At 40.5% G+C, this 22771-nt stretch overlaps 1 protein-coding gene across 5 annotated transcripts in view; it reads right to left on the bottom strand.

Annotated features, from left to right (window-relative positions):
- Positions 1-22771, bottom strand: part of Hydin (HYDIN axonemal central pair apparatus protein) — a 421354-nt gene that overhangs the window by 278246 nt on the left and 120337 nt on the right. For all 5 annotated transcript variants that reach the window (XM_031341421.1, XM_031341424.1, XM_031341423.1 and 2 more), the window contains exon 8: positions 1922-2123. In XM_031341421.1, the coding sequence (XP_031197281.1) occupies positions 1922-2123 (202 nt within the window). The remainder of the gene's footprint in view (positions 1-1921; positions 2124-22771) is intronic.

Here is a 22771-nt window from a genome sequence, read left to right as displayed (position 1 = left end):
CTTCTTCTTCTTCTTCTTCTTCTTCTTCTCCTCCTCCTCCTCCTCCTCCTCCTCCTCCTTCTCCTTCTTCTTCTTCTTCAGCATACTTTTTGGATGTCAGCCTGGTACTGATACCACACCATACCTACAGCCAGCCACACAGAGACACGGCTCAAGTTAAAGCTGTCTTCCTCTGTCCTCACTCTGAGTCTAGCTTCAAAGGTGCCTGGGCCTTTCCAGTTGCTGCTCAGCCTTCATCACCAAGCTGCAGAATCTGAGCAAGGGAGTCGCTGTTCCCTCTGCACTTTTAAATGTTGCATGTCCTTTTAAAACTTCTGCCCTTTTTATTAGCATTTATTAACTGTACACATGAATGGGTTTCATTACAGTTCTAAAATATTAATAATTAAGAATAAAAAGTACCTCATTAACATTTCTAAATCATGCGGTCCAGTGAGGTTTGTAGGTAGGACAAGCTTTTCTCTGCACAGTGGCCATTCTATGATTGAAGCTCATCGCCTGGACAGCTGAGCTTCCGCCCACTGTGTCCCGCCCGTCACTGTCCTGGATCCTTCTGATTCAATTAGGGACAGTGCTCTGGGGGACTTCTTCCAGGGACCTGAGACTTTTAGTTTTATTCCACACTAACTTGGTTTCAAACAAAGCCTTGAGGCTTCCCAGGGCTAATCTTTCATGCAAACAGAAATGATAGCAATAGAAGTGTTCATTAGAAGAGGTCTGAGGGACAGAAAATGAAAGCATAGCTTTGACAGGCAAGGATGGGGCCAATGGAAAGAAACATCCAGAATATAACCATTAGGCCGGAAGCTAAAAGCCAGCTGGTTTTACATTTTTCCAAGCTCTACTACTATCTGAAGTGTCATTAAAAATAAAGGCAGACTATTAAATACCTCACTAAGAAATCATTATTAAATTACATGGTTCAGAGAGACTAGGCAGTGTTGTGGAAACCAAGAATATAAAAATCATTACATTTAAACCTGTCTTTTCCCTATCCTTCCTATTTTCTGGAAACATATTTAAAGACACAAACATACACATACACACACAGAGAGAGAGAGAGAGAGAGAGAGAGAGAGAGAGAGAGAGAGAGAGAGAGAGAAAGGGAGAGAGAGAGGGAGAGAGAGAGAGAGATGACGTTGATGCCACCAGTCCAAAACTGACTGTTTGGGGATTCACTCTAATTGCTGATAAACTTAGTCAGGGCTGTGAAAAGGGATATACATGTGTATAATGTATATTAGTGCTTTAAAAACAGCAAAGAATGTCAATGTCATATTTTTTCCTTTTTTTTTTTTTTTTTTTTTTTTTTTTTTTTTTGAGACAGGGTTTCTCTGTGTAGCTCTGGCTGTCCTGGAACTCACTCTGTAGACCAGGCTGGCCTCAAACTCAGAAATCCTCCTGCCTCTGCCTCCCAAGTGCTGGGATTAGAGTCCTGCACCACCACTGCCCGGCCAAGAATGTCATATTTTAAAACTGATTAAATCCTTAATTATTACTACACTGTAACCAGATTAAATGTAAGTGAACAGCTACAGTGTTTGATGTTTCGATGCTCCCAAAGGACACCCGGCACTGGAGCCAGTGCCTCTGGTTTAGACATTGTTTGCTTGTTTTTTGTGATGATTAAGAATAGGATCCCTTCCTCTACCTGGACTGCTGGGCCTCTGTGGGAGAGGGTATCTCTAGTCCTGCTGAGACTAGATGTCCCAGTGTGAGGTGCTAGCCAAGGGGGACTTCCCCTTTTCTGAGGAGAAGGAGGAGTATGGGGGGGAGGGATTTGTAAGAGCAGGACTGGAAGGGGGTCTGCGATTGGGATGTAATGTGAATTTAAAAATAAGTTATGAAAAAAAGGATGCACTGTATAAACACTACTTTCTGCCCCTCCCCACCATTTTAACCAGATTTATCCCCACCATACCTATATTTTTCTTTGTTTTCCTCTTCTTGGGTAGCAAACATCTTCCACTGGAAGTGAGCAATTATATTAGTGCGATTGTGAATGGTTATAGACCGCTGGTTGGCCAGAGATATGTAGGTTTTCTCCATGATCAAAGAATTCTTGTCCAGTCTTATATTCACATCTACAGCAACTCCATAAAGACATACAAATACCATTTCACCTAGAAATTAATAAGGTAGAAAGACACTTTAAGGTTTATCCTAGGTTGGGGAGAAGGGTCACTTAATAAAGTAATTCCCATGCAAGCCTGAAGATCTGAGTTTGGTTTCCCAGAACCCCACAAAAAGCTAAGCATGCGCCACCCAGAGTTTCGGTGCTGGGGAAGAGGAGACCAATGGATTCCTGAGGGCTCACTGGCCAGCCAATCTAGACAAAGTTGACTTTGTCTCAAAAAATAAGGTAGATTGAGGAATACACCTGACACTGATCTCTGGCCTACACAGGCATGTACACACACATGTGCACACACATAAAAGACTAATTCTAGAATGCCACTTTTGGGCTTTAAAAAAAAATCAAGATGAGGTTAGGGAATGTAGTCCAACCATTTTATATTTTATACGTACCCCAGGCCATTAATTCAGAGTCAGATGGGATCAGAAAACTTCATTATTACCCTTTGTTGAAATTACAGGAAATTAAACTATCTTCTCTGGTCACTTTAAAAAATATATATAAGCCACATAAAATATGAATTGTTATGGAAGGTTCTCTGGGGATATTTTTCTTCACAAATATTCTTCAGGTTTACAGCTTGGCCAGGAGGACCATGCACTTCAGAATGATAAACACCAGCCTTGTCTTTAGTTCCAGCATGATCTAGTGTCTGATTCTTAAAAAAGAGCCAGTCAAATATGCTTGGGAAGAGCTGCTCATCATCAGGGAATTTAAGTTCTCAAAGGGTCAGAAATCAGATTCAGTAGGTTTAAAACCAGAATCACATATCCAAACAATGACAGCAAGACACAGGATACTATGCCTGGGAAGCAGATACATAGCAGAAACCATGAGTTAATGTTTAAAAGAATCTCAGGATCCTCTGCTCTTGGCGAAAAGATAGTCACAGACTATTGGGGACTCACAGTTATCTTGACTCTAGACGTGTGAGGTCACTGGGCATTCAAGAAGGTGCAAACCTAAGAACTATGCTCTTCCTGACTCTGCAGGGCTACCTTGAGTATACCACTCTAGTGTTAAAACATAAAAGGGACTGGCGAGATGGCTCGGAAGATAAGAGCACTGGGTGCCTTCCCAGAGGATCTAGGTTTGATCCCTACCACCCACATGGTGGCCCACAAGCAACTATAGCTCCAGTTACAGGGAATGTGACTCCTTCTTTTGGCCTCTGAAGGTAGCAGACATACACATAGCACACAGACATATATGCAGAAAACAGACATACATAATTTCAAAAAGAGAAAGGGTATACTTAAATAATATGAATACTTTGTGGATCTGTGCTGTGCAACTTTTAACTAGAATTACAGAAGCATGATAATTCACCCTTTGTTTTCAGCAATAGTTCCTTAGTTATTAACAGTAGCATATGAACCAAAAAGCCACCTTAGTAAGTCAACAACCAGAGTTCTGAGAAGCTGCCTCTGGGGTGGGATGCTCTCATGCAGCTGCTCAATGGATCCAGGTGGAACTGACTGCTCTTATCCCCAGTTAATCTGGACCTGGTTACAATTTAGTGGTAATTTAGATTTTAAAGGTCAAATACGTCATTCTTCACCATTTTTAAACACTAATCTACATGTCTGTGTTGCTTTTCATAGCACTAGCCAAGTGGATAAGATCACTGGTTCCCTTTAACTTTTATCACAGCTTGAAGAAAAAGCAAGCACCAAACCTTTGAGTCTGAAGTTTAAAGATGATAGATAGATAGATAGATAGATAGGTAGGTAGATAGATAGATAGATAGATAGATAGATAGATAGATAGATAGATAAAGACCAATAAATAGATAATAGATAGATTGATAGATAATCAAGGTTTTCAGCATTATAAAACCATGCTCAAAGAAACTGAAATGTCTCACTCTCCTCACCAACCCTAGGCCTTGCAGAAGAATTGCTCATGTTTCCATGGACATCCTTCATAAAAAAATTTCAGACTTTTTGGGGAGGGAAATGTAATAATTGGTGAAAACTTACTGTTTTCATTTGCATATTTTAAGTGTGAATGACATTGGGCTCCATTTATGAGTTAGTAGACAAGATAAAAAAGACTTTTCCTATAAATTCTGTAAAATAATTTATAAAAATATAAATATAATTATAATATAAATTAAAAGAACTACACCCCCAAATGAGGGTGAACCAGATGGAGATGGCCCTCCATCCCCATGGTTTACTGTCAAACTGTTTTGCTGAAATCACCTACACCTAACAGAACACTTCAAGTTTATGTCACTTGCTGATTCCGACCTGGGATAAAGCAGAGAAACAACTCATTTTTCTTTAGAACAGTGGTTCTCACCCTTCCTTTTAATATAGTTCCTCATGTTGCAGTGACCCACCCTTGTAAAATTATTCTGTTGCTCCTTCATAACTAATTTTGCCACTGTTATGAATTATAATATAAATATCTCTGTTTTCTGATGGTCTTGGCAATCTCTGTGAAATGCGATGTTTGACTCCCAAAGGGGTTGCATCTCCCATAGGTCGAGAGCTACTGCTTTAGAGGAAGGTGTCTACATCCCAAATTTTAAAATTTCCAACAGCACAGAGCCAAATATAATAATGCTTGCAAAGAACTGAAACCTTACACATTAGAACTATTAACATGTGAACAACAGAAGCGGGCTCGCCAAGAACAGACACCAGGCACCATCAGAGAGAGACCACACACCAATTACATTTAGCATGTTCATAAAAATCAATGGATGATGTTAAAGCTGTAGCCAGAGAATGGGAGACTAAGGAAGAACCTAAAATGTGGAGGTCATACTCTAGGACTTACAGATAAAAAATTATAATAAAATAAAATGGCCTAAATTTAAAAAAAAGACTGCAGATGAGGATAAAAACCTTTAAAGGATATCCATAATAAGAGAATTTCTATTTTTATGAAAGAAATCAGTGAAATTAAAACTAGTTCAGAAAATATGAAAGCATGAGAAAATAAAATGAGTGTAGGGGACTCTTGAGGACCTCAGGATGGAGATGGTCACATCTAGCCAAGGCAATATTTCAAGAGATGATGGATAAGTTTCCTGGAATTAGGGTCCATCAGCTGATAGTTCCAAAACCCAGAGGAATTAAAATGGGGTAGACTAGAAGAAATGTATACCTAAAGATATTGCTACAAAACCACAGGAAATCAAAGACAAAATCTTGAAAGCAGAGAAAGACAAGACATTGGCTTTAAGATTAGACCCACTCACAAAATCTTCAGCCCAAAATTTGTCCTGCCTATAACATACACGGAGATAAAGATGGAGCAGAATAGAGGGAATAACCAGACAACAACTAGCCCAATTTGAAACACATCCCATGTAAGACAGCAGTCCTTGACACTATGAATGACACTCTGCTATGCTTGCAGACAGGAGCCTAGCATAACTGTCTCCTGAGAGGCTTCATCCAGCAGCCAATGGAAACAGATTCAGAGATCTACAGCCAAACATCAGGAGGAGCTCGGGGAGCCTTGTAGAAGAGTGGGGGATAGGATTGAGCACGCTCGGAGGGGGTCAAGGACACCACAAGAAGATCTACGGAGTCAACTAGCCTGGGACCATGGAGGCTCACAGAGACTGAACCACCAACCAAAGAGCATGCATGGGCTAGACCTAGGCTCCCTACACATTTGTAGAAGCTGTGCAGTTTGATCTTCATTTTAACAATTTTTTTAACAATTAGAGTGGAGACTGTCTGACTCCGTTAGCTGCCGTTGGATCCCCTTCCCCTAACTGGAGTACCTAGTAGGACCTCAGTGAGAGAGGATGTGCTTAGGCCTACTGTACCTGGATGTTCACAGTGGGGTGGTACCTGAGGGGGTACCCTTCCTCAGAGAAAGGGAGGAGGTAATGGGTGAAGGGAATTGTAAGGGCAGGACAGGGAGAAGAGAAGGGGCGGGAAGGGGTGGGACCAGCATGTAAAGTGAATGATTAATATATCTTTTGAATAAAAGAATAGAGTTATACCTGATATGTTAACTAAAATAGTGGCAATTTAAAAATAATGGAATGTAATCTTCAGCCTGATCAAGGGAAAATATGACAACCAGGATGTCTATAGAACTTTTTTCAGTTTTTAATTTTTTCTCGGAAAATGTCATTATTTTGTTTTTACCTTTCAAGGAGACTGGAATGTGAAACTACCCCAATTTAACCTTGCTTTCCTTCAGCACTTTAATGATGCCATTCATCAGCTTCCAGCTTTCCTAATTTGACCTGAAGAGTTTGCCTGTCACAGCATTAAACCGACTTCTAATGACTTAGTTGGTGTTATACCTATTGGTCCTTGCACCTCTCATTTCTCCTCAAAGAAGCTTCTTTTTAGTAGATGGTAATTAACACAGAGACCTACAACTGACCAAACAGTAAATAAGAGACTGTGGCCCTAAATGGGACGTCTATGTCATATTGCCTCTTTATCCCAAGGCTCGGGTAGGTACTGCAGAATAAAGGACAGAAAGATTGTAAGAGCAGAGGTAGTGGATGGCTACAATGAGACTCAGCAGGGCAGCTGCACATATAAACTAACAACAGTTTTGGCAGCACACACAGGCCTGCACAAGCTAATGCCAGACAACACCTGGGGTGTGGGGAGGAGGGAGGTAGGGAGGGAATCCTAGATAAGGATCTATTGGCAGTTGATGGCTGCCAGGGAAAGAGAGTCAGTCTACATTAGGGGTACAGCCCCTGGTAGAACTAAGATACACCAGTAGGTGACAACACATACCTGAGCACACAGGTAGCACAAACTGTGGCTGATGGTTTTTGTTTTAAGATGGTTTTGTTGGGTGGTCAGGGAAGAGGATGGGTTCGACAGAGGAGGTGCTGAATATGATCAAAATACACTGTGTGGGGAAATATCTTAAAACCAACTAAAGAGAAAAAAATACATTTTCAAATATCAAGACTACAGCTCAATAGATTGGGTAAGGTTGCAAAGCTGAAAATATAAAAAAGATACTTTGTATATTGAAAAGATGCACACATTTGCTCTAACAAAAGACATACAAATAAAAATGAGCTTTTATTAGGACCCTCAAAGCACAAATATAGACACAATATTGGTTAAAATAATTGTTTGAAAATACGATTTCTTGTTAGAGGGGAAGGGAACATGAAATGGTCTATTTTTCTCCATTCCTGGCATGAGTTTGGCAATGTGGATCAAAATTCAACCAAAATTGCCATACTGTTGGCTCTGTCTGTCACTCCTGGGAATGTGTCCTGACATGAGCCATACTGTTGGCTCTGTCTGCACTCCTGGGAATGTGTCCTGACATGAGCTGGGTGTTTAAAGTGGTGCTGTTCTTAGTGAGCATGGAGGGAGAACGTGACTTATGGGTCAGAAGAACACTGTCTGTCTGAAAGCAGTGCTCAGTGTGCTTATAAAATGCACACACACTTGAGGAAGGATCTACAGAGGCATGATTGCATGGAAAAAATGTGTGCAGAACAATTTATATTGTATTGTATATTCTATGTGCCAAAGGAAGATGCCATGTATTCACATTTGCATTTATTTGCATAAAAACTGTTCAAGAAACTAATAGAATGTAGCAGGCTGGGCACATGAGAACATATGAAAGCAAGAATTCTAAATATATAATTTGGCAATGTTTCAGTTTTTTAAGCAAATGACTATATTACCCATCTAAAATCATTAGTGAAGAATTGTTGTTGTTATTGTTATTATCATCATCATTATTATTGTAGCAGTTCTACATGTTTAGAATAAATAATAATAGAATAAATGTAAACTAAGATGCCATCCCATAATCAAGCATGTTAACAAAAGTTAAACAGTTTCACAGTACCCTTTTGATACTATATTGGTAAAGATGTGGAAAACAAAACTAATCATGTATTGCTGAGGAAAATATAAATCGGTACAGTTGCTTGAATAAATTTACTACCCAGAAAAATTTCATATAAAATGTCTTTGCTACCCAGCAATTGTACCTGTAGGTATTTATTCAAAAAGAAAATCTCATCCAGCTGTAGGGCATTGTACAATGATGCTTGGGGCAGCATTGTCTGTAATAACAGTAAAATCAAGAAGAGCCTAAATACCCTGTAGGAGAATAGATAACATATGGCATTTTGGGGGTCTGAGAAGTTGGTTGGATCAGTAAAGTGCCCTTTGTACAACCATGAGAACCTAAGTTGAGGATCCAGGTAAAAGCCTTTCGTGGTGGTATGTGCCTGGTAACCTTAGCACTGGCGGTGCAGAGACAGGCAGATCCCCGGCACTTACTGGCCAGCCAGTCTAGGCAATTGGTGCCTCTAGGGTCAATGAGACACCCTGTCTCAAGTAATAATACAGAGGATAAAAGACAGACACCCAATGTTGACTTCTGGCTTCTCTATATATGTACATAAATACACGCAAAATTTAAAAATCACACAATATACTATAGAATCTGTGCCTATACATTTAAATCTATAAATCGTATCAGTGAGTGAATAAATCAAGTTGGAGAATGGTGTACATGATATGCCGTGACATTTAAAAATGGAGTGACAGTATAACACAGCATGTGGAATAACAGAAAGTCCCCCCTCAGGATGTGGCATAGATTAGAAAAGGTTAAAAGGTGACTTCAAATTTATATTTCAGTTACACAATAAAAAATAGAGCCCTTCAAAGAAATTTGTATGGAGACCTGTTGAGGTGAGTTAAATCTAATATGTATTATATAACATGGCTTTCTTTGTTCTGCTTCTGTGGCTATTTGAGGTGTTTGGTTGTATTAAAATATAATCAAAGGATAAAAGGCTGAAGGGACTATCTCACACCCATCCACAGATCCCACAAATGAGTGTGGTCAGGTTGGCTTGCTCACTGCAACAGTGTGCCTTGCCAGAATTACGATAACTATAATATCTTTTTCCAAGAACTTTTATTTCTGCTACTTTCCAAAATTCATCTGATCCATAGAAGAGGAATGTGGTGGTTTGAATGAGAATGGCCCCCATATCCTCATATATTGAAATATTTAGTCCCTAATTGATGGAACTGTTTTGAAGGATTAGGAGGTGTGGCCTTGTTGGAGGAAGTGTGTCACTGGGGGTGGGCTTTGAATTTTCAAAAGCTCACACATCATTTCCAGCTAGTATGCTCTCACTCCTCTTATATGGATCAGATGAAGAGAGATCTCCTTCTCCTCTCTCTCTCTTCCTTCTCCCCTCCCTCTCTCCTCTCTCTCCCTCTCTTCTCCCCTCTCTTCTCCCCTCTCTCTCCCTTTTCTCTCTCTCCCTCCCTCCCTTCTCTCCCTCTCTCTCTTTCACTCTGTGTGTGTGTTTGTGTGTACCTTAAGCTTGTGTTTCAAGATGTGAGCTCTCAGCTGCTATTCCAGCATCCCTACCTGCCTGCCTGCTGCCATGCTCCCTGCCATGATAATCATGGACTCACCCTCTGAAACTGTAAGCCCCCAATAAATGCTTCCTTCTACAAATTGCCTTGGTGATGGTGTCTTATCACAGCAATAGAAGAGTAACTAAGATGAGGAGGGAGTGATGGCTCTTCTTTTGTCCCCAAACTGTTAGAATACTTGCTTTTGATATGCATTTGCCTAAAGGCGAACTTTAAAGGGTCCCCCACACTCTAGTTATCTAAGAGGCACCAGAGGTGGTGGCATGCTTGTGGGGGTGCAAAGGCTGTGTCTATGCTGGAGCTGTCTGTGTCCTTGGAGACTCTGTTCTCATTCTGCTTCAGTTTCTGAGGTTGGGTGCTGCAGTGCGAGAATCATTTATTATATCCCAGGAAAAAATAAATTTTGTGGAAGGCATGACATTACATTTTGCCAGGTTTACTACTATCAATCAAACAAAGCCAAATATGAGCAAAACTAATTTTCCAAAACTAAATGTGAAGCTAGCTGTGTGTGCAATACATTCCTTATTGTGGCTTCAGAACTTGGAGATAACAGAGGATGTGGGTATGTGAAATAAAATGCTTGTGGGGAGCTATGGAGTCTCAAGGGAACAAGCTGATGGGGAGGGTGAATGAATGCTGCTCATATCTCGGCCACGGCAGAGTCAAATTTATCATCATCATATGCATACGACTCAATGCAAATTCCTCATTGGTACTCTTTCTTTATGAAGCTAAAATGGAGCAAACTGAGCTTACCAACTATGCGAGATACTTGTCACTATGACGAATACCTGACAGGACATAACTGAAGTGTGGAAGGGTTTATTTAGAGTTTGAGAGGATATATAGTCCACATGGTCGGAGAGGCATAGAGGCAGGAGATTGAAACAACTGACATATTGCATCCATAGTCAGGAATCAGAGAGCTGACAGGAGGTGAGGCTGGGTCATAAAACCTCAAGACCTGCCTCCCAGTGGCCCCCTTCCTCTAGGGAAGCTTGGTCTCCTAACAGTTCTTCTATAGCCTTCCCAAACAGCAGCTGGGCACTATGAGTCTATGGGGGAATTTCAAAATCAAACCATAAGTCTAGCATGTCAGTGACAAGACTAAAATTGCCACTGTTCTGCACCAAAGGCAGTGTAGGTATGTAAATGGGGCCTAGCTTAGAGCACGCCAGGAACTTGGGTTCAAGTTCTGGTTTTACCTAGGCACAGTCGTTAACATGTCTGGGGTTTGTACACTCAGTCCTTTCTGAGATGGAAAGAGGTAAAGACATGTCCTCTAGCTCCCACATCCTTCCCTGGGGGCTAGTCCTATAAATGGGGGGAACTAGAAAAGATGATTTTGAGTGAAGTAACCCAAATCCAGAAAGGCAAGAATCACATGTTGCTCCAAATGTTAAGATATAAGTATATATTCAGGAGTAACTACAGAAATCAAGAAAGTGAAAGAAGAAGGAGGAGGAGGAAGAGGAGGGGGAGGAGGAGGAAGAGGAGGGGGAGGAGGAGGAAGAGGAGGGGGAGGAGGAGGAAGGACCATTGCCATGTTAGGGTAGGATTGGGAAAAATAAAGAGGACATGGCAGGGTGTGAGTAGAAAATGGAAAATGGGAAAAGGGGGCATAATTAAGAAGTGGGAGGGAGATACATACAGGAGAAAAGTAAGAATATATGAAAAACTTCTAAGGAACATACTATTAATTATCTAAAGTAACATACTATACAAGTCAGTATGTATGTGTGTATGTGTGTGTGTACATGTATAGATTAAATGAAATTCTCTCATCTGAGCTGACAGTGCTCCCTCCAAGAGCCAAAGACAATCTAACAAAACCCCCAACATCAGGACTCTCAAAAGTCCCCTTTTGAGTTATTGATCAGGGTGGTCCAGTAGATCCCCCAACATTATTAGACTATCACTATTGCCCTTGGTTGCCCTCCAGAAGTAGAAGGCTTGTTCCTACTATTGAAGACACCATGTGCTTTAGATGCAGGGTCAGAGGCCACTGAGCTGGAACTGACCTGAAGGCCTCCTCCCTGAGGACTAGCTTTCGTGGTTCCAGAGGGCTCCATGTCAGTTTCTAAAGGATAGGGGTAAACAACAGCCCTACCCGGCTATGATGCCTATGAACAGCAATGCCCAGCATGGCATGACAGCCCTCAGGATAAAGTAGTGGCATGCATCCCTGAATGGTCACCAACAACTCTCTAATTAGACTGAAGAGCCACTCAATAAGAGGGAAGTCATGCCTGGTACTGGTAACGTAGCCAACTGGTACTACTACCCAGGACTAGTAGTAAACCCATAGATCTTGAAGGAGACCTTACAACTGGTGCTTTACCAAACCAGCATAATCCCTAACCCTATTCTAGATATTTGTCTTTTATCTGCAGATAAGTGCAGTCCTTGAGCCTCATCAAGGAACCTTCTTTTTGTGTGAGATGAAGACCATTATGCAAAACCGTGACAAGTCAAAAGGCAGGAGTCCAGTCCCGGTGGCTACATTTACAAAACATCTTCCACACCTAAGGTTCAGGGAACATCATGGGAGGAAGGCAGGGAGACTGTAAAAGCCGGAGGAGAGGGGACCTGCTGTGAGACTATGTTAACTAGTAATGTCAGAAGCTACATGCCTAAAGTCTCACCAACAGGACTGCCTGAAGAGGAGCTGAACTTGAACAACAGTAGACATGTTACCATGGACAGGGGAAAGACCACAAGGCCTCAGCCCTACACAAAGAACTATAGGCAGCTAAGGAATGCTGAGAGCAGGGGAAACACTCCTCCCTGGGAGGAGCAGACCAACCATTATCCAATACCAAATGGTCAGCCCTGAAAACATACATACATACATGCATACATACATACATACATACATACATATATACATACAAGTAATATTATACAGACTGAGTTGGTTATATTTAGGACAGGCACGCACACGCACACATGCACACGCACATACACACACACACACACACATGCATGCAGAAACAAAGGGGTAAAGGCCATGAATTTGAAAGAGATCAAGAGGGGGTATACAGGAGGGCTTGCAGGGAGGAAAAGAAACTGGGAAATGATGTAATTATAATCTCAAAAAAAAAAAAGAAAAAGAAAAAGAAAAGAAAAGAAAAAAGAAATGTCCTCTAGGCTGGAGATGCACTTCAGTGGCAGGCCTTGCTCATCTAGAATGTGCAAGGCTCTGGGTCCCCTCTTTCCCTGGAGCAAAGTCCTCTAATGTCCCTTTAAATGAGGACACCCAATGATTTGAGAATCTTCCCCATAAAACATCCCTGACAACCAAAGATTCCTATCCTAAACCACAGAATAAGGAATAGAGAAAAGAAAATTAGGTCTGAGGAGGATTCCCTTGACTCTTCAGCCATGTTAAAAATATTTTTTTTTTAACAGCAATGTCTCTAAACATTCTAATTATAATGGTGTAACATAATTCTGATGGACACACAGTGGAAAGAGAACACATGCAGGAGAGTTTGCATAGGTGCTCAGGGCAGGTATTATTTAGGTGTTCCCCTTGCAGAGTGTATCATACTCAATCGCTCTCTATTACTTTCCAGTATTCCTTTATTAGCCTTCACAGGGATAAAAAAGAATTCCTTTATATCTTTAGAAAGTAGAACAAAATAAAACATGCAAATGACTGGTAAGCTGCCCCCGAAAGAACCAGCATTATGATTGTTAGATATGTTTATGTATCTAATAATAACCCATCCATCATCTTGCGTTTGGGAGAAAAGCCTACGGACCAATGTCTGGCTCCTAAACTGAAATATCTCCTCTGTAACAAGAGACATAATACTCTAAAAATGCTGAGCAGGCCTACAGCTCCATTTCCTGACTCTGCCAGTGGTTAATGTCACCTTTATGGGAACAACAACCTCGCCTGGCATTGGTTTCTATTTCTCTGGCTCATCCAAGCAACCAAATGTTCAGCAAAAATGTCCTTTTTTATGTACAATGAAGTTGTCTTGTGAATACTAATCACAAGAAGGACATTTAATAAGGGCTACTGATGAATGTCTTTTCTTTCATTTATTTATTTATTTATTTATTTATTTATTTATTTATTTATTCACTTTACATCCTGATCACAGCTCCCTCAGTTGCCCCCTCACACAGCTCCTCCCCCTTTCTCTTCTAAGAAAGAGGTGCCCCCCTGGGTACCAACCCAACCTGGTATATCAAGCCACTACACTATTAGGTACATCCTCTCTTACTAAGGCCAGACAAAGTAGTCCAGTTAGGGGAATGGGATCCACAGGCAGGCAACAGAGTCAGGGACAGTCCCCACTCCAATTGTTAGGGGACCCGCATGAAGACTAAGCTGCACATCTGCTACATATATGTAGGGAGGTCTAGGTCCAGTATGTGTATGCTCTTTGGTGGTTGGTTCAGTCTCTGGGAACCTCCAAGGGTCTAGGTTAGTTGACTCTGTTGGTCTTCTTATGGAGTCCCTACCCTCTCCAGGTCCCTCAGTTCTTCCCCTGAACACTTCCACAAGACTCCCTGAGCTCTGTCTAATGTTTGGCTGTGGGTCTCTGTATCTGTTTTGGTCAGCTGTTGGGTGGAGCTTCTCAGAGGACAGTTATGCTAGGTTCCAGTCTGCAGGTATAACAGAGTACCATTAATATAGTGTTAGGGATTGGTGCTTGCCCATAGGATGGGTCTCAAGTCGGGCCAGGCATTGGTTGGCCATTCCCTCAGACTTTGCTCCATCTTTGTCCCTGCACATCTTGTAGTCAGACAAATTTTAGATGGAAGGTTTTGTGAATGGGTTGGTATCCTTTTCCCTCCCCTGGGAGATTCCAGGGAATCTGTGAAGGTGACTCTAGCGGAGACTCCTAACCATGTAGGGTATGGAGCCTGAAGTGGCCCCCTCCTATAGCCATGCAGAATGTCTTCTCTATGTGCTTCTTTACACTGCTTGTCTCTAGGAGCCCTCAGATTACATCAAGTTTCTCAGCACTCAGCTGAAGGTTTCAGGACTTAACCACTGAGCTGTGTCTGTTTGTCCTGCTGTTTCCACCTCTCAGTTTTACTTGACATAAATCTGAGGCTTTCATATGTGTATATTACATTTTTGATCAAATCTGCCCTCCATTTCCTTCCTCCAAGACCCCCTCCCCTACCACTTTCCCTTCCAACTTCATGTGCTCATTTAAAAAACCCACTGAGTTCTCTTAGTGCTGCCTGTATACACACATGTGCAGAGCATCTACTGGAGCATGGGTAGGATCAGAGGCTGCATCCCTGAAAAGAAATGGAATCTCTTCCCTGGCCCCCAGCAGCCATCATTGTCAATGGCTCCTCCACTGGGGTTGGGAATTAACACAGAGATCCACAACTGGGCATGCAGAGAATAAGAGACAGTGGAATGCTAAGGTTTAAATGAGAATCTATACTGCACCCCTCCCCCAAAGGCACAGGGACCATCTTAGAAAAGCCAGAGGTAGTGGACGGCTGCAGCAGATGAGTGTGTGTCATATATGTAATGACACTACTACACATGTGTCAGACATGCAATGGCACTCTTGTACATGTGTCAGGCATGCAATGTCACTATTACACATGTGTCATACACACAATGACACTATTGCACATATGTCAGACATGCAATGACACTATTGAATATGTTGTCTTGCTTTTGTCGTATTCTTCCTGGTTTAGAACTTAAGATAGAGCCTAGAATGGCCTTGAACCTCCCACATGGCAAGGGCCACCACATGCTGCTTGCTTTGTTTTGCTCTTATCAGTATAACTTTGAGAAGTTCTATGTGTAATATCTTCTGCAGGAATGAATATACAGTTAAAGGTAACTTAATTATATCTGAGAAACAGCAGCTGCCTAAGCCAACTCAATTTCACTATGCATTAACACTCTAAGGATAAAGAGAGGAAAGGGAGGAGGAGAGAATTTTGGTCCAGGCAAATGTGAGTGAGCAAATACCAGGCATTTGCAAAGCACTACATTTCACCCCCCACTTAAGTACCAGGGCATTGGCTCAAACCCCTGTCATAGAAAGCACAGAACTGGAAGCTGTGGTTTATCAAGAGCACGTCTGGGGGAGGACGTAACTGACGGGACAAATACAACTGTTGGAAATATGACTGAGCACTTCCCGCTGAGGAGAATTCAGTGATCTTTCTTCTAGAACCTTGTTTGAGGAAGCATAAAGAAAAGCCATTCATCAACAGCCCATATTAAATGTCCTTCCTGAAATCAATCCATAGTTCAAGCAGCTGCAGAGGGCTCAGTCTCGTGATTATGCAGTGACATGGGAAGACAAAGACCACGGCTGCCTGGAAGGGCCCTGTGAGGCAGTCATTACTGCTTTCCACCAATGTAAGGTTCTAGGCATTGATAACCTACCACACAGATGAAAGTATATTTCTATCAGCAGCTCATTTTATGCAACCAATACTGTTTTCAATCTGCAGAAGATCATTCACTTACTACAGTTGGCAGAAGCACCTCAGGATGTGGACATGAACTACTCCAAGACTAGCTAAGCTTCAATACACAAATTATTCACTGTGGTTCAAAGTGCCTTCCCTTCAGCACAAGAGTATCAGTGTAAGCATAGGTCTCACTCCTAATATGCTAAGAAAGGAAACTGGAATCCTCTGTGAGAATGGTTTGCATTTCAAAGCCAGTGAATGAAAGAGGAAAGTGGTTGTACAGTCATACAAGAGGTTAGGGAGACGGCCCTGGGGTGGGGAGTGGCGTGGTAACAGACAGTTCCCAGGGCTCAGAGTCCACATCTGTGTTCTATGAGATATGTGGCCTTCAGGAAGCCACTCAATCTCATAGGGCTTCAGTTTCCCCCCTTAAAATCTGGACTGGGTTGCCTGTGACTAGGATTAGATTGTGACTAGATTGGTTTGTGATTGGATTGGATCTAGACTGGGTCAGATTGTGGCTGGATTAGACTGTGGATTGTAACTGGATCAGATTGTGACTGGCTTTTCAAGCTTTGACTCTATTATGTGAATATCTAAAATGACTAATCTCAAAACCTAACAAAACTTTTCTAAATTGTACTGCAACACATTAAGACTCATTTACTCCGGCTGGAGAGATGGCTCAGTGGTTAAGAGCACTGACTGCTCTTCCAGAAGTCCTGAGTTCAATTTCCCAGCAACTACATGGTAGCTCACAACCATCTGTAAATGGGATCTGATCTCTTCTTCTGGTGTGTCTGAAGACAGTGACAGTGTACTTACATACATAAATAAATCTACTTAAAAAGAAGAAGGCTTATTTATTCATAAATTACACTCCAAAATTAGAGTATTTTATGTTAGATATGTTTAAATACATTAACATATTACAAGCATGAGTTAAAAATGAAATGAGTAATATTTTAACATTAAGTTTTTAAAAGAACTAATAATTTTGTGAGGATAAAAGCCCATGTTATTCTGTTTTAAACTCTTGACTTAAAATCTTGTGTGTTATGACCAAAAGGTAATTTTTTTCTGATACATTAGTTTCATTGGCTGACAAAGCCAAAAATGGTATTTTACAAACCTGTGGATTTCAAGATGGGAAAAATACATCGTTGATTGAGTATATAAGCACTCATTTCAGCCAGGCAGTGGTGGCTCATGCCTTTAATCCCAGCACTTGGGAGGCAGAGGCAGGCAGATTTCTGATTTCGAGGCCAGCCTGGTCTACAGAGTGAGTTCCAAGACAGCCAAGGATATACAGGGAAACCCTGTCTCAACCCCCCCCCCGCCCAAAAAAAATCCATAAGCAATCATTTCTAAATGTTACTTGCTATTGATGCCAATAGTCAATAATAGGAAAGTTGTGGTTAAAATTCAATTCATCATTTTTCCCATGGTGCTTATAATAATTTTCAGGAAAATGAGGCCTACTTAAATATATGCACTAGTCAGCAACTTCAACCCAAATATGTCAGGTGTCAGGAATCTCATTCAGCATAAAGGGGCCAAATGGAAAGATTTAATAATAATATAAAATAATAACAATAAAAGGATGATTTTCTGAGTCAATTAAAAAATATCCACCTGAGGATTGACTCTTCTAAGTGTCAAACTTAAAATAAGAAGACACAGGAGAGTTGAAAGCGAAAGGATTAGAAAGAGCATTGCATATCCACATTAATCAAAAGGAAGCTTTTCTACTGCACGAATGTCAGAACTCTCACTGATAAGCTATCTCATAATAATAAAATGGTTAATTCAACAGGAAGTTACATTAATTCTACATGTGTGCATAGCAAGCACTATAGTTTTAAAATGCCAATGTGAAAATTGATAACATAAAAGTTGAAATGCTTAATCTGTAATTATACTTGTGATTTTTAATAACTTTTACCATCTGTTCAAAAGAGATAAAAAGTTAGTAGAGCTATAGTCTGACTGCTATGGTTATTAGTAAGCTTGACCTAATTGGCATTTATGAAACATGTAACCTCCAAGTACAGAAAACATTTACCAAGCTCGAACATACTCCGGGCGGTAATGTTAGTCTCAATTGAGTCCCAGAGCTCAAATCATAGTGAATTCATTTTCTGTCACTGGTAGAATTAAAGAAGAAATCAAAAACAAATAATCAAACAAAAAATAGGAAACAACTAGTCATAAAATTCCCAACAGTTTGACTATTACTCATTGTTTTGCTAAATAACTTTTGGGTCTAAGAAAAAAATAAAAACAGCAGATCCTTAACTTTTCAGGAAAATGAGGCCTACTTAAATATATGCATTGAAGATAAAGCCAGCTTTAGATAAAAGAATTTTGTCTTAAATGTACATATTATAAAGTGTTGAAAGAATATATGTTAAAAGTCAGTGTTCTAAGTATTCCCCCTAAGACTGAGAACAACCACAAGAAGAAAAGCCTGGGGAAATTAAAGAAGAAAAATGAATTAGGTTTGAAAAATGTGAAGAATAAAGAAAATTAACAAAAAGTTGGCCCTCCGAGTAAGTGAATAAAATTGACAAAGCCACAGTGATAGACCCCATAGCTAAGGAGGCGGGGGACCAGTGGGCTTACTAGCATCATAGAGACCATGAATGGTTGTTCTGAACAATCCAGAGCTTGGAACTTAAGATCTCAAATTACGACAAACTATCCTTAAAACTGGTTTAAGAAATATGAACCAGAAATTAAGAATCTGCACCTCTTTTGAAAAAGAAAAGCATGGTTTGGACAGAGAACCTCATAGCCATTTGAGGAAGTAGCAAGTCTTTAAAAAGGGTTCTCCCAAAGAATATAAGAAGATAACAATTCCTGTTCACTCAAAACTTGGGTTTTTTTTTTAAAGACCAGTTTGTTTCATCACAGCAAAACCTGAGATAGCTATTACATAAAAAGAAATTTAGAGTGTATTTTTTTCTCATGAACTTGAATACTGTCTTTTTTTATTAGATATTTTCTTTATTTACATGTCATATGATATCTTCTTTTACAGTTTCCCCTCTGAAAAAAAAGAAAAAGAAAGAAAGAAAGAAAAAACCCTGTTCCCTCCCCCCTCCCCCTGCTCACCAACCCACCCTCTCCCACTTCCTGGCCCTGGCATTCCCTTACACTGGGGCATAGCACCTTCACAGGACCAAGGACCTCTCCTCCCATTGATGACCAACTAAGCCATCCTCTGCTATACATATGCTACTGGAGCCATTAGTCCCACCATGTATACTCTTTGGTTGGTGGTTTAGTCCCTGGGAGCTCTGAGGGTACTAGGTAGTTCATATTGTTGTTCATCCTAAGGGGCTGCAAACCCTTCAGCTCCTAGGGTCCTTTCTCTAGCTCCTTCACTTGGGGACCCTGTGCTCAGTCCAATGGATGGCTGTGAGCCTCTACTTCTGTACTAGTCAGGTACTGTCAGAGCCTCTCAGCAGACAGCTATATCAGGCTCCTATCAGCCAGCACTTGCTGGTATCCACAATAGTGTCTGGATTCTCAGGTGGAACAGTATCTGGATTGTTCTTCCTTCAGTCTCTGCTCCATAGTTTGTCTCTGCAACTCCTTTCATGGGTATTTTGTTCCCCCTTTTAAGAAGGAATGAAGTATCCATACTTTGGTTTTCCTTCTTCTTGAGTTTCTTGTGGTTTATGTATTGTATTTTGGGTATTCCAAGCTTCTGGGCTAATATTCACTTATCAGAAAGTACATACCATGTGTGTTCTTTTGTGATTGGGTTACCTCACTTAGGATGATATTCTCCAGATCCACCCATTTCCCTAAGAATTTCATAAATTCATTGTTTTTAATAGCTGAGTAGTACTGCATTGTGTAGATGTACCACATTTTCTTATCCATTCATCTTTTGAGGGACATCTGGGTTCTTTCCAGTTTCTGGCTATTATGAATAAGGCTGCTATGAACATAGTGGAGCATGTGTCCTTCTTGCATGTTGGAAAATCTTCTGGGTATAAGCCTAGGAGTGGTATAGCTGGGTCCTCTAGTAGTACTGTGTGCAACTTCATCAGGAACCACCAAACTGATTTCCAGAGTGGTTGTACCAGCTTGCAATCCCAAAAACAATGGAGGAGTGTTCCTCTTTCTCCACAACCTTGCCAGCATCTGCTGTCACCTGAGTTTTTAATCTTAGCCATTCAGACTGGTATAAGGTAGAATCTCAGGGTTGTTTTGATTTGCATTTCCCTGATGACTAAGGATGTTGAACATTTCTTTAGGTGCTTCTCAGTCATTTGGTATTCCTCAGTTGAGAATTCTTTGTTTAGCTCTGTACCCCATTTTTAAATAGGGTTATTTGGTTCTCTGGAGTCTAACTTTTTGAGTTTTTTGTTTATATTAGATATTAGCCCTCTATCAGATATAGGATTGATAAAGACCTTTTCCCAATTTGTTGGCTGCCATTTTCCTATTGACAGTGTCTTTTGCCTTACAGAAGCTTTGCAATTTTATGAGGTCCCATTTGTCAACTCTTGATCTTAGAGCATAAGCTATTGGTGTTCTGTTCAGGAAATTTCCCCCTGTGCCCATGTTCTCGAGGCTCTTCCCCACTTTCTTTTCTATTAGTTTCAGTGTATCTGGTTTTATGTGGAGGTCCTTGATCCACTTGGACTTGAGCTTTATACAAGGAGATAGGAATGGATCGATTTACATTCTTCTACATGCTAACAGCCAGTTGAGCCAGCACCATCTGTTGAAAATGTTGTCTTTTTTCCACTGGATGGTTTTAGCTCCTTTGTCAAAGATCAAGTGACCATAGGTGTGTGGGTTCATTTCTGAGTCTCCAACTCTATTCCATTGACCCACCTGCCTGTCACTACGCCAATACCATGCAGTTTTTATCACAATTGCTTGGTAGTACAGCTTAAGGTCTGGGATGGTGATTCGACCAGAGGTTCTTTTATTGTTAAGAATGGTTTTTGCTATCCTAGATTTTTTGTTACTCCAGATGAATTTGAAAATTGTTCTTTCCAATTCTGTGAAGAATTGAGTTGGAATTTTGATGGGGATTGCATTGAATTTGTAGATTACTTTTGGCAAGATGGCCATTTTTACTATATTAATCCTGTCAATCCATGAGCATGGGAAATGTTTCCATCTTCTGAGATCTTCAATTTCCTTCTTCAGAGACTTGAAGTTCTTGTCATACATATCTTTTACTTGCTTAATTAGAGTCACACCAAGGTATTTTATATTATTTGTGACTATTGTGAAATATTGTGACTGTTGTTTCCCTAATTTCTTTCTCAGCCTGTTTATTCTTTGTGTAGAGGAAGGCCACTGATTTGCTTGAGTTAATTTTATATCCAGCTACTTTGCTGAAGTTTTTTATCAGGTTTAGGAACTCTCTGGTGGAACTTATGGGGTACCTTAAGTATACTATCATATCATCAGCAAATAGTGATAATTTGACTTCTTCTTTCCAATTCATATCTCTTTGATCTCCTTTTGTTCTCTAATTGCTCTGACTAGGACTTCAAGTACAATATTGAATAGGTAGGGAGAGTGGGCAGCCTTGTCTAGTCCCTGATTTTAGTGGGATTGCTTCAAGTATCTCTCCATTTAGTTTTATGTTGGCTTCTGGTTTGCTGTATATTGCTTTTAATGTGTTTAAGTATTAGCCTTGAATTCTTGATCTTACCAAGATTTTATCATGAAGGAGTGTTGGATTTTGTCAAATGCTTTCTCAGCATCTAATGAGAGTATCATATGTTTTTTTCTTTGAGTTTGTTTATATAGCGAGTTACGTTGATGGATTTCTGTATATTGAACCATTAATGCATCCCTGGGATGAAGCCTATTTGATCATGATGGATAATCATTCTGATGTGTTCCTGGATTCGGTTTGCAAGAATTTTATTGAGTATCTTTGCATTGATATTCATAAGGAAAATTGGTCTGAAGTTTTCTTTCTTCAGTAGGTCTTTGTGTGGTTTAGGTATAAAAGTAATTGTGGCTTCAAAGAATGAATTGGTAGAGTACCTTTTGTTTCTATTTTGTGGAATAGTTTGAGGAGTATCGGTATTAGGTCTTCTTTGAAGGTCTGATAAAACTCTGCACTAAAACCTTCTAGTCCTGGGCTTTTTTGGTTGGGAGACTATTAATGACTGTTTCTATTTCATTAGCAGATATGAGAATGTTTAGATCATTTATCTGATCTTGATGTAGCTTTGGTTCCTGGTATCTGTCTAGAAAATTGTCCATTTCATCCAGGTTTTCCAGTCTTATTGAGTATAGGCTTTTGTAATAGGATCTTATGAGTTTTTGGATTTCCTCAGTTTCTGTTGTTATATCTCCCTTTTCATTTCTGATCTTGTTAATTAGGATACTGTTTTTGTGCCGTCTCGTTAGTCTGGCAAAGGCTTTATCTATCTTGCTGATTTTCTCTTAATTTTTTTTCTCCTGCTATACTTTTCTTTTCTTTCTTTCTTTTTTTTTTATTAGATATTTTCTTTATTTACATGTAAATTTCTCCCTTCCCAGTTTCCCCTCTAAAAAACAAAGAAACAAACAAAAACAACAAAAACAAACCCCAGCTGCCTCCCCACTCCCCATGCCTGCCACCGAACCCTCTCCTGCTTATTGGCCCTGGCATTCCCCTACACTGGGCCACAGAACCTTCACAGGGCTGAGGTCCTCTCCTCCTATTGATGATCGAATTTGCAATCCTCCACTATACACGCACTGCCAGAACAATAAGTCCCACCATGAGCACACCTTGGTTGGTGGTTGAGACTCTGGGAGCTCTGAGGGTACTAGTTAGTTCATATTGTTGTTCGTC

Source organism: Mastomys coucha, unplaced genomic scaffold (genome assembly GCF_008632895.1).
Source record: "Mastomys coucha isolate ucsf_1 unplaced genomic scaffold, UCSF_Mcou_1 pScaffold22, whole genome shotgun sequence".
Lineage (NCBI taxonomy): Eukaryota > Metazoa > Chordata > Mammalia > Rodentia > Muridae > Mastomys > Mastomys coucha.
The sequence above is the reverse complement of the archived record's forward strand: the minus strand, read 5'-3'. Positions and strand labels throughout refer to the sequence as shown.